Source organism: Heptranchias perlo, chromosome 41 (genome assembly GCF_035084215.1).
Source record: "Heptranchias perlo isolate sHepPer1 chromosome 41, sHepPer1.hap1, whole genome shotgun sequence".
NCBI classification, from domain to species: Eukaryota; Metazoa; Chordata; class Chondrichthyes; order Hexanchiformes; family Hexanchidae; genus Heptranchias; species Heptranchias perlo.
The window spans coordinates 6092105-6107394 of record NC_090365.1 but is presented as its reverse complement, the minus strand read 5'-3'; the positions used below and the strand labels follow the sequence as shown (position 1 = coordinate 6107394).

The window sequence follows — 15290 nt, the reverse complement described above, 5'->3', positions numbered from 1 at the left end:
GGCCGATCAATGGCAGATGGAGTTTAATTTAGATAAATGTGAGGTGATGCATTTTGGTAGATCGAATCGGGCCAGGACCTACTCCGTTAATGGTAGGGCGTTGGGGAGAGTTATAGAACAAAGAGATCTAAGAGTACAGGTTCATAGCTCCTTGAAAGTGGAGTCACAGGTGGATAGGGTGGTGAAGAAGGCATTCAGCATGCTTGGTTTCATTGGTCAGAACATTGAATACAGGAGTTGGGATGTCTTGTTGAAGTTGTACAAGACATTAGTAAGGCCACACTTGGAATACTGTGTACAGTTCTGGTCACCCTATTATAGAAAGGATATTATTAAACTAGGAAGAGTGCAGAAAAGATTTACTAGGATGCTACCGGGACTTGATGGTTTGACTTATAGGGAGAGGTTGGATAGACTGAGACTTTTTTCCCTGGAGAGTAGGAGGTTTAGGGGTGATCATATAGAAGTCTATAAAATAATGAGGGGCATAGATAAGGTAGATAGTCAAAATCTTTTCCCAAAGGTAGGGGAGTCTATAACGAGGGGACATAGATTTAAGGTGAGAGGGGAGAGATACAAAAGGGTCCAGAGGGGCAATTTTTTCACTCAAAGGGTGGTGAGTGTCTGGAACGAGCTGCCAGAGGCAGTAGTAGAGGCGGGTACAATTTTGTCTTTTAAAAAGCATTTGGACAGTTACATGGGTAAGATGGGTATAGAGGGATATGGGCCAAGTGCAGGCAATTGGGACTAGCTTAGTGGTATAAACTGGACGACATGGACATGTTGGGCCGAAGGGCCTGTTTCCATGTTGTAAACTTCTATGATTCTAGAAGCTGCCTGTGGGGTTCTGCCAGCGTAGAAGCTGCCTGTGGGGTTCTGCCAGTGTAGAAGCTGCCTGTGGGGTTCTGCCAGTGTAGAAGCTGCCTGTGGAATTTGGATTCATTCTATGTGCACGAGGGAAGTGTGTTTTGTTTCAAAAATAAATAACTCAAATTCCTGAATTAAATAATGTTCACATACAAGTGGTCCTGTCTCTTAAAGGCCTTATTGCAGATCCTGCAGACATGCCGACGTTCATGACTATGCGTCAGGTAGTGTTTGCTCAGGGCACTGGCACTGCTGAATGACTTTCCACATTGGCTGCACTCCTGGATAACAAAATATAGAAAGAAGTTAATTACCTGAATGAATTACTGAATGTGTAACTTCCTATTCAATTACATGTTCAAAATACCCCCTTCCCTGCCCAATGACTTAGATGGTAAATGCATCATCTGAGCCCTACAGACTAAGGAAGCTTCATCCCCGATCTGTGCTGAGTTATCTGATCTCAGCCAGGGTTGTGGTAGTTTGGAGCAACAAAATTAACCTTAGCATCTCTGGACTATGGTTTGAAAAATCAGCCCAAGGTCCTGGCCTTTGATCACGATCCAATGACTCCTGTTGGAGTTCGTGTGTGAGTGTGGGCATTATGTTAGGTCAGGATTAAACTTGGCTGCACTTCCCCTTCAGGTCAGTAGCCTGTTGATACCTGTTGTCCGGGCTGACACATGAAGAATGGCCACATGGGTGAAGTTCATATCCTAGAATGAGTCACTGCCTTCAGGAGGGAGGGTGGCAAATTGAGGATAAAAAAAAAATTAAAAACCTCTGCAACCAGAATGCAAGTATAAACCTGAACTTTAGGTGGCAGTACAAAGGAAACAATATTACAGCCAAAATTCATGTCAGTACTGATGTACTTATGTTCTTCTAACCTATCTTCATTTAAAATTTACATCTAAACGCACTTCCTAGCAACTTTTTCCATTATAAATTCCCATGTCCACATTTATAATGGGAACAGCCTATGTAAACTTTTCACACTGGAATTACACACTTCCGCCAGTGGAGACGCTGAAGCACCACCACTGACTGCAGGTTGCAATTTCACTGTTTACAGAGGCAATTTCTATTATAAATGTAGACATAGGAATTTATAATGGAAATAATACAGAATTTGTGACTTCAAAATGGGTGCAGAATTACATGCATGCCCTGGTTCAATTATCAATCACCCTCTATCTCTAAGGACTACATTTGGCCCCGACTCCTCATATGCAACACCACTGGAGGTAGACTAGTTTAAAATAAAACAATGTATAGCAGACAGCACTGCACATGGGAGCTCCAGTGTGCTGTAGCACTGAGGTACGATGGGGTTTGCGTCCCGGATTCCCCGTGTGTCGAGTTCCCAATGTTAACTGTGTTCTAAAGGGAAGCCATGAACTTCTCCTCTGAGAGAGGGGTAAAATCGGAAGATGAGTTACCCGGAGGTAACATCCCTAATGGTTGCTTAGGCAGTGCTACTGGTACAGGATTGGAGCTGGTCCCAGAGAAATGGCAAAGAAGGGAAATCAAATATTATACAAGTTTCTTTAAAAATATCTTTTAAAACAATCATTTTCTCAGACTCTACCTCAAGAGGTACAGACGTAAATATGTGCGTATATTATTGTTTAGACCACACTGTCTATGCACAGTTCTGGTCTCCACATTACAAAATAGATATAGAAGCACCGGAGAAAGTGCAAAAAAAGAGGTTATAACTATCAGGAAAGACTCAACAGGCTGTGGCTTTTTTCTCTAGAAAAAAGATGGAGGTGGCCTGATAGAGGTCTTTAGAGGGGTTTGATAGGGTAGATGTTGAGTAGATGTTTCCACTTGTGAGTCCAAAACTAGGGGCCATAAATATAAGATATTCACTAATAAATCCAACACGAAATTCAGGAGAAACTTCTTTACTCAGAGTGGTGAGAATGTGGAACTGCATGGAGTAGTTGAGGCAAATAGTATAGAAGCCTTTAAGGGGAAGCTGGATAAAGGAATGGAAGGTTATGTTGATAGGGTGAGAAGAAGGTGGGAGGAGGCTCGTGTGAAGCATAAACAGTGGCATAGACACGTTGGGCCAAATGGCCTATTTCTGTACTGTAAAATTCTATGGGCTAAAGGCAGGGAAATAGAATTACAGCAGATAGCTCCAGCTGAAGAGCCAGCACCTGCATAGGCAAAGACCTGTTGGGCCAAATGGCCTGAATCTGTGCTGTACATTCTATGTAATGTGCCAAATAGGTTTATTTCTTATGATTCTAAATGTAAAGCCTTCATTATCATATTGATTTAGATTCTGGACTATGAGAGCATTTCACATTTATTCCCACAGTTGCTGTTAGTGTCTTGCTGATGTCACCCAATGTTTTCCATGCTTTTCTGCCTTTATAAATTACAATTCACAAAGGTTTTTGTAAAAAAATTAATTGGCTATTTTTGCTTCAAATTGAATTCAATATAAATGTAAAATGATATTGACTGTTTTGCTTTAATATTTAAAGTATTATTATTGATCTCCCAATTAGATTCTATTATCACAAAACAAATCCTAAAACCAAACTATCAAACTGAGTTTTTACCAAAACTCTTGTACGTGCTCCTAGGTTGGATGCTTTTTTTCCCCAAAATAGGTAAGTCAAGTATTCTGTGAGTTATAAAACACTTGATGCAGTTTTTGTTAGGACTCTTAAATCAGGCTTACTGGAATAACAAGCCTGCTCAATGCTAACCTGGAATGCTTGCTGTGGAGAATGCCTTGTGGAGAGACGTCTTCTTTTCTGCACACTTCCGTATTTCCCTTCACTTTTACTTGCACCTTTCTCAGGAGTATTTTTTTGAGGGAGAGGACTAATACCTATAAAAAGTTGATAGGAAATAGCAATATTTCAGCATTTTTTTCAATATCGTTTCAACAATTTACTGATGAAATATGTATTATTAAGCCAGTTCCTGTATCAAAAAAGCCTTTTCTCAAGAGTGGTCAGGAGCACAAGCTCAATTGTCAAACAAGACACATGGGGGCTGAACCTATTCCTCCCCTCAGTGTGCTTCTCACTTTGATGGAAACAGAGTCTAAATGACTTCCAGTCCTGTAGTGCAGCCCACTGCACAGAAGAAACCAAAAGTTAAACTTGCTTGCGATCTTGGGAGATCACTAGCTGCCTCGAACAGATCCTTCAATCCAAAGTGGCAGCCTCGTAACCTTGAATGCGTAGTTTCTGTGGGTAGTTTTCAGTGTAGGCACCTGCCTGGCAGAAGCGCCGGGAAATGGCATGGGAGGTGTTATCACTTCATTATAATTTAAATGCTCCCACCTGTTGCAAGGAGGAGTTTCCCAACCAGGGTATGTGCGTCGTGTTACAAGCCTCCGGTCTTATTTCCTCTGCCTAATGGGACTGGCAGATACAAGGCATTAGACAGAGGAAAATGGGCCCCCTTTTTTTGGATAATGATCTCATTTTCAAGCCAGTCTGTTGAGAACAGATGGTTCTTCAAAGGTTGAAATTCCAGTATGCTGTGACACATAGAATTTACAGCACAGAAACAGGCCAGTCAACAGGTCCATGTCGGTGTTTGTGCTCCACACGAGCCTCCTCCCTCCCTACTTTATCTCACCCTATCAGCATATCCTTCTATTCCTTTCTCCCTCATGTGTTTATCTAGCTTCCCCTTAAATGCATCTATGGAGTCAACTACGGAATTTTCTCCTGAACTCCCTATTGGATTTATTAGTGACTCCCTTATATTTATGGCCCCTAGTTCTGGTCTCCCCCACAACTGGAAACATCTTCTCTATGTCTACCCTATCAAACCCTTTCATAATCTTAAAGGCCTCTATCAGGTCACCGCTCAGTCTTCTCTTTTCCAGAGAAAAGAGCCCCAGCCTGTTCAATCTTTCCTGATAGGTATAACCCCAAGCCACCCTGGAATTGTACTGTATTTAAAAAGGGAAGGAAAGTCTAGAAGGGAGCACCTTTTCTTCAAAGTACTCACCCATTTTTAAAAAAAAATTGCCACTAAAATAGTTTTTAATGTTTTTTAAAAGCGTTGATTTTCTCACCGATAGTACTGTAGGCTTTCCCTGAGTTGGGCAGCTCCGACCAGCTACCAGTCTAATCCAAAGTTGCAGTCCCCATTGCTTTCGGAATGCTTCCCATTTGCTACCCACTGGTAGTACCACTGAATGGCCTAGCAGTAAGGAGACACAACCTAGCACTATTCTTGGCTAGGAAGGGAAAAATTAGCCAGCATTCCCACATGCGATCGTTTTCCGGTAAATCCATGCTGATAAGTGCATGTGTAGACATACGGTGGGGACAGGGTCAGGTTCAGCTGTAATACCCACCATAAAGAACCCGATGACAATCATTATTTAGGCTCACACATCAAGAATGGCCACACGGGATGAGGTACCACAAGGCAACTACCACTTGCGCAACTGAACCCCGACCTTTGCAAGAAAGAGGAATGAAGGCAAACAATAAAGGTATGTACTGTGAAAGCATTAACATCGCAAATTATATTTAAGCATCATCCATATGCACAGATTTAGTTGTATTCGTTAAGTGCAGGGAACATTATGTTACACAAGATTTCCACACAGCATCTAGCAGCAGTACTACAAACTATGTCACAAAATCTGTGTTCGCTGTTTGTATAATAAAATGCACAAGTAGGAAGGGCAACCTTTTCAGCACCAGCATTCTGAAAATAGAACAAATGAAAAAATGCCAGACTTGCAGGAACTCTCCAGGCAGCAAGGTTGACTTACCTGTGCTAACAAACCATTTGCATATTGCGGGTGCTAGTTTTTGATTTAAGCCGTACTATTTTGGAGAGCCACTAAGTGCAAGCAAGATGCTTCCCCAAAGGGAAGAAGGGGTAAGTCATTCAAGTTGCTTTCATGCATCGTCCCCTAGTCACTGGGAAAGAATAAAACACCTTCACCTTAGAATAGTGCTTGTCTTAGAAAGGCCAAAAAAGGAAAATAATACACAAAAAGTAGGGTGAGAAACCATTTACAGCTGTACCCAGAGAATTGTTCATTCTGAGTAGTGGGTAATACTAATTCTGTTTACTGTGCTCTGGGCCAGTTTGTGATGTCTTGTGAAAGGGCAAACTATTTTTGGCAAGAATTCACACCTGAAAAGAAAAGTGGAGCCAAGTCTTCACCTCCATTATTGATTTTGTTTTAATTTCATTGCCTCCAATCTTGGTTCTGGTTTGACGTTACACGGGTTACTTTAAACTAAATTGATCCAAATACCTATGCTGAGATTTCTTTGTTCACCCCACTGCACTATTGATAGTGTGAGGAAAAAAGTTTCTGGTTAGTTGTCTCTAATATTAAATAAGTTTAAATTAAACTGTTGATCTGACAGGGTATTTTTAACATTTGTGACAGCTAATCAGTCCCTCGTTAAAACTCAAAATGTTCAGAAGTTCTTTTTCTTTTATTGTGAATTTTGTGCTCATAAAAGTGAAAAGGTGTTAGGTTGGGGATTGGAATATTTTCCATTTCCGGCACCCAATGTCAGCATCAAACACTCCCAGGTCAGGAACTCTCAGGTTAATTTTTTTTTAAAATTCGTTCATGGGATGTGGGCATCGCTGGCAAGGCCAGCATTTATTGCCCATCCCAAATTGCCCTTGAGAAGTTGGTGGTGAGCCGCCTTCTTGAACCACTGCAGTCCGTGTGGTGAAGGTTCTCCCACAGTGCTATTAGGTAGGGAGTTCCAGGATTTTGACCCAGCGACGATGAAAGAACGGCGATATATTTCCAAGTCGGGCTGGTGTGTGACTTGGAGGGGAATGTGCAGGTGGTGGTGTTCCTGTGTGCCTGCTGCCCTTGTCCTTGTAGGTGGTAAAAGTCACAGGTTTGGGAGGTGCTGTCGAAGAAGTCTTGGTGAGTTGCTGCAGTGCATCCTGTAGATGGTACACACTACAGCCACGGTGCACCAGTGGTGAAGGGAATGAATGTTTAGGGTGGTGGATGGGGTGCCAATCCAGTGGGTTGCTTTGTCCTCGATGGTGTCGAGCTTCCTGAGTACAGCTCCAACAACACTCAGCCAGGCAAGTACAGAGTATTCCATCACACTCCTGACATATGCCTTGTAGATGGTGGAAAGGCTTTGGGGAGTCAGGAGATGAGTCACTCGCTGCAGAATACCTAGCCTCTGACCTGCTCTTGTAGCCACAGTATTTATGTGGCTAGTCCAGTTAAGTTTCTGGTCAATGGTGACCCCCAGGATGTTGATGTTCCGTAAAGCGTCCTCTACACTGCCCCAACAACATGCCTCAGCTCCTAATCTCAGATTAGCACCCATTACCGCACTAGTTGACATTTTTCAATTTCCCACCAGCCATCACGTGGCCTCTCATGCCAAATTAGGATTTTGTTTCATGTAGGTCCCAATTAGCCAGAAAACAGAGGAAACTTTCATATCATCACCCTGGGTTAGATATGAATCCAGGTCCTTTATGCTGCTTCTCTTTTCATGTGAAATTTTCAACTGAAGTATGTCATTAATTAAACATACCTGGATGTTATTCTACCCATGATGTTACATTAAACTGAAAATCCTGGAATATAAATTTAACAGTAAAACTGCATACATTTATAATGTTAACTTTTAAACATTATGGGTAGACTTTCCACAAGGGTTTTCTGTTCTCCCACCATAATTTCAACAGAAACCCTGGAGAAACAGCACCAATGGCTGTTTGCTATTTCTCAGGGGTTTCTGCCAAAACTGTGGAGGGAGATCGGAAAACCCTTGTGGAAATTCCTGGTGTATCATTTTTCCCCCAGTGTTCATGTCTGCTCTTCTGAAAGAACTGACTTATGGTAAGGTTCAGAGGGCTAACAGCCCTCTGGTATTATTCTTTATGTGTGATGCTGGACAATGAATGACAGGCTATTCAACAGAGGAGGGAATCACATACAAGTTCTGATCCGTTTTACATTCAGCATCCATACATTCTTACTTTCCAGCAGGATTTATTAAAATAAGATTGGAAACTCTGGAGGATTTTCCATTTGCCAGCCTGGGAATGCTGAGGCCAATTGTAATGCCCACTGCTGCTCCGGTTAACTTATCACAAGCAGGATATTGAATGTGGACGTTCTGGGCTACATAGCCTAACAGTCCATTAGGCAGCTCCTTTACCGAACAGGCAATCAGAGAACTCAACCCACTAATTTTAATAAGAGATCTATTACTCATCAGAATTTTTAAAGTTTTGCATTAATTTTGGTTGGGGATTTACTTTAAACCAGAATGAAAACAGAGAAGAAATTTATCCCAGCAGCAAAATAGTTACAATAGTACTGCTGCACTTAAAAAAAAACACATGCACATTCAAGTACCTAGCAACATGGGTGGAGAATCTGTATCCGTGGAGTCACTGGGAATCTTTGGGGAGTCACATCCCTTATCTACAGTATACAGGGATAGATCTAAATTGTCAGCAAATGGATCGCCAGGAATTTCTGCAGCCTCCAGGTTAGAATCAAGTTCTATACTTGTCATTCCTGCATAAATAATATCATCAGGGTCTGGGATGAATTCTTGTCTCTGGATATTACTTGCAATGGGCAACTCACTGTCTGATAGCAAAGGCAGATGCATGTCGGTTTGGAGAGAGCTTTCATCGGTGAAACTGTAGCAATCCATAGCTCCTGATTTGGCAGCAAAGTCTCTCTGCAGAATTAAACAGCAGGCAACTAGCTTTCACAGCATGAACCTGACCAAAAGCATCCTCTTCTTTGCTCTCTGTGTATTGCTGCAGCTTTAATAAAATACAAATATAAAGAGGGTTTAGAGATAGATTTAATTTCCAGAAATTTGTTATGTCAATAAGGTTCAATTGTACATAATTAATTTTCTCACTTTTCCCCTACATCCCTCTTTTCTTGTAATGTATTTAACTTTTTCTACTCAAGTTTCTCCAGGTCACACATCTTTCTCCAGCTGAAAAAAGCAAGCAGTATGTTTTAAAATGCCTGCCAGTAGTCGGATCAGGGGGTGACTCACCCTGATTTCCTTTCTCCCCCACCTCCTCAAGCAGTGAATTGCTTTGCATCTGCTCTGCACCACCCCTTTATAGGTAGGACAGGTGAAGTTGGGAACTGACTTGGTGAAGAATTGTAACTACAAACTCACACCCTACCACTGTGCGGACACAGCCCATATCCATCAGTTATATATTGCTAAAATCCTTCTATCGTCCACTTTTATAGAAAGAATCTACAATTGCAATGGTCTGGGACTTCAAATTATTGTAACCAAATATCCTTTTTCACTGGAGGAAATAAACAACCTTTAAACAAAACACCTCATCTTCCCTAACTTGCTTGTTTGGGAATGTGATGTTCTGTTGCACTATCCCCTTAACTTTACACTTTGTAAGAGCTGTACTTGTACACTAATAGATCATGATGGAATTACACTAGAGGGTGCTCTTGCTTTCAATCCACAGTAGTGTTTTTTCCATTCACATTACAGAACACACAGTCTTGTACAACATTACTGGCGAACAGCCACTGGATTTTTTTTTTAAAAAGGTACAAATAGTTTTACTCAGCCCCTCTCCTCCCATTTTCTCCTGAAGGCACTGGTTCATGCGGACTAATGGACATTAGCCATTCTCACCCTCAGTATCTTGCTCAGTTAGCCGAGCTTGCACAGTAACAACAAATTATTCGACAGTAGGGAGATCGCAACTGCACCTGATCTGGTCCTCCCCAGAGTACCCCAGTGTACCTACCACTGTCCCCACTGAGATCAGCTAACTGATCACAGGTCGAGAACCAAATCTGGGGTATACCTGGTCTAAATAGCTCAGTTCCACACTGGGAAATGAATTTACTAACTCAGCCATTGGGGATCTCTTAAAAACACTGCATGATAACTCTGGATAAATACTCTGAAAGATTCCGTTATTTACAGGAAAGTCTGTCTGGAGGTTTCTTAGGCAATGCAACATAGAAGAGGAAAAATCCACCCGCTAACCTACTGGTCTTGGTATTAATCAATAAGATGTGATTTTGTCAACAAAGTCAGAAATTTTCTAAACACCCAATCAGCTGGTATAAAGATGGTTATGCCATGGACAGTTCATGTCACGGCCTGTCAGACTGCAAATCCTTCCACTATTTCACACTATTCTCCAAGGGAAGAGTGTGAAGATACAAAAACAACTACTTTGGTAATCATTCCACAAAATGATCAGGTCTAGTCAATTTATCTTTCTCATGAAGTCATGAGCTCTAGCTAAATATGTCAAGACTACAGCCCCAATTTTAACCCAACGTGCCCAGGGGGAACAGGTCACATTCAGGTCAGTTGGCTGTTTTACACCCCGTCTGATTTTACACTCCATTGAACAGTGTAGGCTAAGTTTTCTAATGGTTCGGGCTGTACAAACCAGGAAGATACCAGTTTGATCCCCAATCTGTACTGAATTAGTTGCTCTCAGCAGGGTGACAGTAGGGGTTCTAGAATTGGCATCAGCATCCCTGGGTTATGGAGGGGACAGTTGCCCAGGGTTCTTGCTACATATTGGTATCCAGTTGAAAATCTAAGTGTGAATATCAGGTGAGTACAGGATTGGGCTTGGCTGTGATGCCTGTTTTGCCATATGTGCTGTCTTAAGAAAAAGGTTTTTCATTTAGACAAAGCCTTGTCATGTCCTCAGGATATTCCAAGTCTGAAACCAGGCTTAAGAATTCTGACACTGGGGGCTCTGCTGCAGCTGCCTCTGGATTGGCCAATCTAAATCCATAGTGCTGTGAAGTTCTAGGGACAGGGTGAACATTGGCCTCAGCTTTTCTCCTCAAGGCCACCTATAGGATCAGAAGAACATTTGTTAGAACGGTTGCTGGAAGACATCCCTTAAAAATAGAGCTAATGCAGCAAGATATTGTTATGCTGCTGCAGTGCATTGTGTGTCAGTGAATGAATGAGTGTGTGTGTGTAAGGAGAGAAATAATAATGAAAGGTTGTAATTAGCCATGAGCTTGGGGGGGGGGGGGGGTGGGGGGGCGGAAAGAGGCCTCCAATCTCACTCTCCCCCACTTCCCTCTGAAAAGGGGAGTGGAGGGATATGGTGAGGAGGCAGGTAGGTAGGGTTGATCTGTCAAAAGGAGATGGTTAAACTAATGCACTTTTCTTGTTCCTAAAAATTCTTACACTTATTTTTCAGACAGAGTCTGAACAAGAAATAAGTAATTTTAGGGATTTTAATCATTTGTGATATAGCTTCTTTAAATAACAAAGATCTTCCGTAATCTTCATAATGTGCAATTTTCCCCCCGGTGTTTATTATATATAACTTTGCCCTCCTCTCCAATTTCCTCCTGTGATGTCCTTGAACCATGCAGCACTTGCTGCTGAGAAGATATGTGGCTAAACTGTTCTTAGCCTCTAGAAATGTTGCTTTGAACCAGCTGCCATGAATGTATAACCAATCTTTCAAAGCTCAAGAGCTAGAAACAGAACATTTTATTTGACAAAGAGCTGTAAGTGTTCAGGCTCATATAGCTCTGGTCCCTGGAACAGAGATGCCAAAAGTGGATCTTTGTTCCTGTCGACAAGAGGTCGGGTCATTTTTGTTCAGAAGTGCTGTAGAGACCATGAGAACCATGCATCTGCAGTCCATGACACACCATCACGACTAAGGTGCTTTGAAATAAAATATAGTACTAGGTATATATACACTATAGATACTTTCAGTGTAAATGATGGCACTTTTTTTTTGAGTAGAGCTGCAACAACAAAATTTTCTTTTTAAAATTAATGGTTGTAATTATTAGTTTCCAAAAATTGCAACAATCCCATCAACTATCAATGAGAAACAAAATTCAGTAATTTCTAATAAACAATGGAACACCACCACTACCAGTAGTAAAACTAGTACATTCAGTGATACTCACGCTCTAACTACAATAAAAATGCTTGCATTGCCCAAGGTACATTCAAGCTCAAGAATCAATGTGATGTTTGACATACTTTGTTTCTCACTATTTTCTTGTTTCTACTTGGTTTTGCATGAACTAAACAACTTTGAAATATGAGCTTCATATGATATCTGTACTTTTATTTCAAGTAGGAAAATAACAGTTCCATGCACAAACATGGAAATGAACATCAAAATCAGATGAACAGCAGAAGTCTTCTCACACGGTAGAATGTTTCAAAATTCATGTCAGCACCAACACTCACTGGCACACCCTGGACTTCAGACTTCATTAAAAGGAGACTGGAGCTCAGCTCCAACAGTTAAAACACTTAAATAACATACATTGAGTGATTTCACCCCATTTGTCTTCTTCCCACACCTCTATCATTTATTAATTTTAAAAATAGATTATTCTACAGCTGGATGCACTTCTCTCCACCACTCCCTAAAAAATAATCCAATTAAAAGTATATGACATCTCAAAGCTTATTTTTTCAGCATTATTAAGCCTGAAACCCCACAAACCAAGCCATACTTCTGAAAATAAAATCATCTTGACCTTGATGCTTAAGTGACTAGGTTTCATTCACTACTTTGCTGCTGCTCCTCTCTCAATGCCATTGCTCTCCTGGTGGTACCACCTGCTCATCACGTTTTCTGCTGATCCACCTCCACTGAAAATGCCAGTTCTGCTTATACCAGGTTCCCGCAATCAGAGACGCACTATCAATGTACATGTAAAAAGTCAAAGACTTGAGCAACAGAAAAGCCCACAGTGGTACACAAGCTGCATGTAAGCCACCACTGCACAAGAACAAGGCTTCCTTGAGTTTTTCATTCTTCCTTGGAAGGAAATTCCTGGCTTCCACTTAAGATTTCCAGTGATTCAGGCGACAAAGTGCAGCTGTATGGGTATCAGATGAGGACAGTATTGAGGTGTTGAGGCTCACACATTCATTAATAGTGGCAACTTGGACAAGGTATCCCAGGCTGCCACCCATAGAACTGTCCCTCATCAAGAATCAGTTCTTTTAGGAGACAAGGAAAGAAAACTGGAAAGGAAGAGAGAGGAGGGGAAGTGGAGGGAGAGAAGGATGGGGGAAATGAGGGGAGAGCGAAAGAGGGAAATATAAAAGAGAAAAGACCAAAAGAAAAGCAAAGCAGGCAAGAAACCAAAATAATTGCTACCGGCTTGTTTTTTTGTCAGATCACTGATAATCAGAGGCCTGCATTAACAATCCAGAGAATGCGAGTCCAAATCAAATTATGGCAGTTTGAGAATTTGAATTCAGTTTAAAAAATCTGGAAATAAAAAGCTGGTATCAGTAAAAGTGACCACGAAGCTGTTGGATCGTCATAAAAACCTAACAGGTTCACCGATGTCCTTTAGGGAAGGAAACCTGCCGTCCTTACCGGTCTGGGCCTATATGTGACTCCAGTCCCACACCAATGTGGTCGACTCTTAGCCACCCTCTGAAGTGGCCTAGCAAGTAGTCCAAGAAGCCCACCACCTTCTCAGGGCAACTAGGGATGGGCAATAAATGCCAGCCTTGCTAGTGACACCTACATCCTGGGAATTAATAAAAATATCTAAATACTTAAATTGGACAAAACAAAGTAGGTTCTAATTTAAATGACAGAAGTGCCTAGTGAGAAATGAAATAGCTAATAAATAAATAGAAGGGATAAATTAAAAAATTAAGTATGTATTTTTGACAAGTCACTGCATTTTTTGCCATTGTCTGAATCAATTAACATTCCATCTACTAAACTTGCAAGAAAATGAACAAACTACCTAACTTTAAATACTTTCAATGAAAGATTCTTTCAAGAAAGTAAAAATGTTTTCTTTTAATTTTTTAACAATGAAAATATTAAACAAAGATTGTATCAGAAAAACAAAGGCCATTTTACTTAGACAATTAGTGAATTTATAGTTCTTTTTAAGATTGTTTTTTAAATTGCTGACAAGTGAAAGTCAAACATTTTTCACTTTAAATTACACTGAGCCTTCTCCCTCAGTTTGCTCTCCCCTTTCCTCTTACTGTACCTGGAGTACGGTGAGCAGTTCTGGGCACCGCACCTTCGGAAGGACATATTGGCCTTGGAGGAAGTGCAGCGTAGGTTTACTAGAATGACACCCGGACTTCAAGGGTTAAGTTACGAGGAGAGATTACACAAATTGGGGTTGTATTCTCTAGAGTTTAGAAGGTTAAGGGGTGATCTGATTGAAGTTTAAGATATTACGGGGAACAGATAGGGTGGATAGAGAGAAACTATTTCCGCTGGTTGGGGATTCTAGGAGTAGGGGGCACAGTCTAAAAATTAGAGCCAGACTTTTCAGGAGTGAGATTAGAAAACATTTCTACACAGAAAGGATGGTAGAAGTTTGGAACTCTCTTCCGCGAATGGCAATTGATACTAGCTCAATTGCTAAATTTAAATCTGAGATAGATAGCTTTTTGGCAACCAAAGGTATTAAGGGATATGGGCCAAAGGCAGGTACATGGAGCTAGATCACAGATCAGCCATGATCTTATCAAATGGCGGAGCGGGCTCGAGGGGCTGAATGGCCTACTCCTGTTCCTATCTCCCTCATCCCCCACTTCCCTCTCTTCTCCATCCTCCTCCCTCCCCATCTCCATCTTCCTCCCCTCCCTCCTAGATGCACCTGAACAACGGCGCCCCCTCACCTGGTAAATAAACAAATCAAAAGAAAAATTATGGGAGAGGAAGAGAGAAGAATTTCACAAACCGGGACTGGAAGCAATCACTGTTGTCGGTTTAAAAAAAAAAGTGTGAGAAAAATATAATTTTCGTTCCAAAAATTAAAAAAAAAAATGGTCAAGTTCTATATTAAAAAAAAACACAAATAGTATTCTTCACACTTGCTGAAATGTGCACGTTCATGAGGTAATTACTGGTTCGTTTGTTGGAATCGTGCCGCTCCCTCAGGTGTTCATTTCTCACCCGCTCTTTTCCGTCGACGCCGCTTCTAACCGAACCACACCTTGGCGCCCAGAGCCGCGGCCGGCTCCCTCCGCCACCCGGCCCCGCCTCGACCCACCCGCCCAAAGAGACCTTCTTTCTTTCTTTCCCACCCACCCACACTTTCAGCCTCTGAAGGCAACGCTTCGATCGGTTGAGAATCGCACCTGGGTCGAATTTTGAACGAATCCGTGAAAAAATAAATGGCGAGCTCATTCAAAAATATTCCTCCTCGTTTGAGAAAAGGTCACGAGCTAAAGAGCTGTTTAATTATATTTTTTTTAGGGGGGGAACGAACAGACCTTTATAACATATATTTGCGCAGAATGTTATAGGGCTACTTATTTCAATGCATTGATGTAGATTTTAATGTTTTACTAGGTTCATATATATATTCAAAATAAATGCTGCAATGGACAGCGAAGTTATAAAGAACATATATATTCTACTCCCCCCAATGCAGGTAATGG

At 41.4% G+C, this 15290-nt stretch overlaps 1 protein-coding gene across 1 annotated transcript in view; it reads right to left on the bottom strand.

The window, feature by feature from the left end:
* LOC137305866 (zinc finger protein 541-like) overlaps window positions 1–8651 on the bottom strand; it is a 32866-nt gene extending 24215 nt beyond the window's left edge. The window contains exons 1-3 of the mRNA XM_067974801.1: window positions 8240–8651; window positions 3600–3724; window positions 1021–1148 (exon numbers count right to left, since the gene is read on the bottom strand). Coding sequence (XP_067830902.1) covers window positions 1021–1148; window positions 3600–3724; window positions 8240–8546 — 560 coding nt within the window. The 5' untranslated portion in view covers window positions 8547–8651. The remainder of the gene's footprint in view (window positions 1–1020; window positions 1149–3599; window positions 3725–8239) is intronic.
* Between the last annotated feature and the right edge of the window lie 6639 nt (window positions 8652–15290).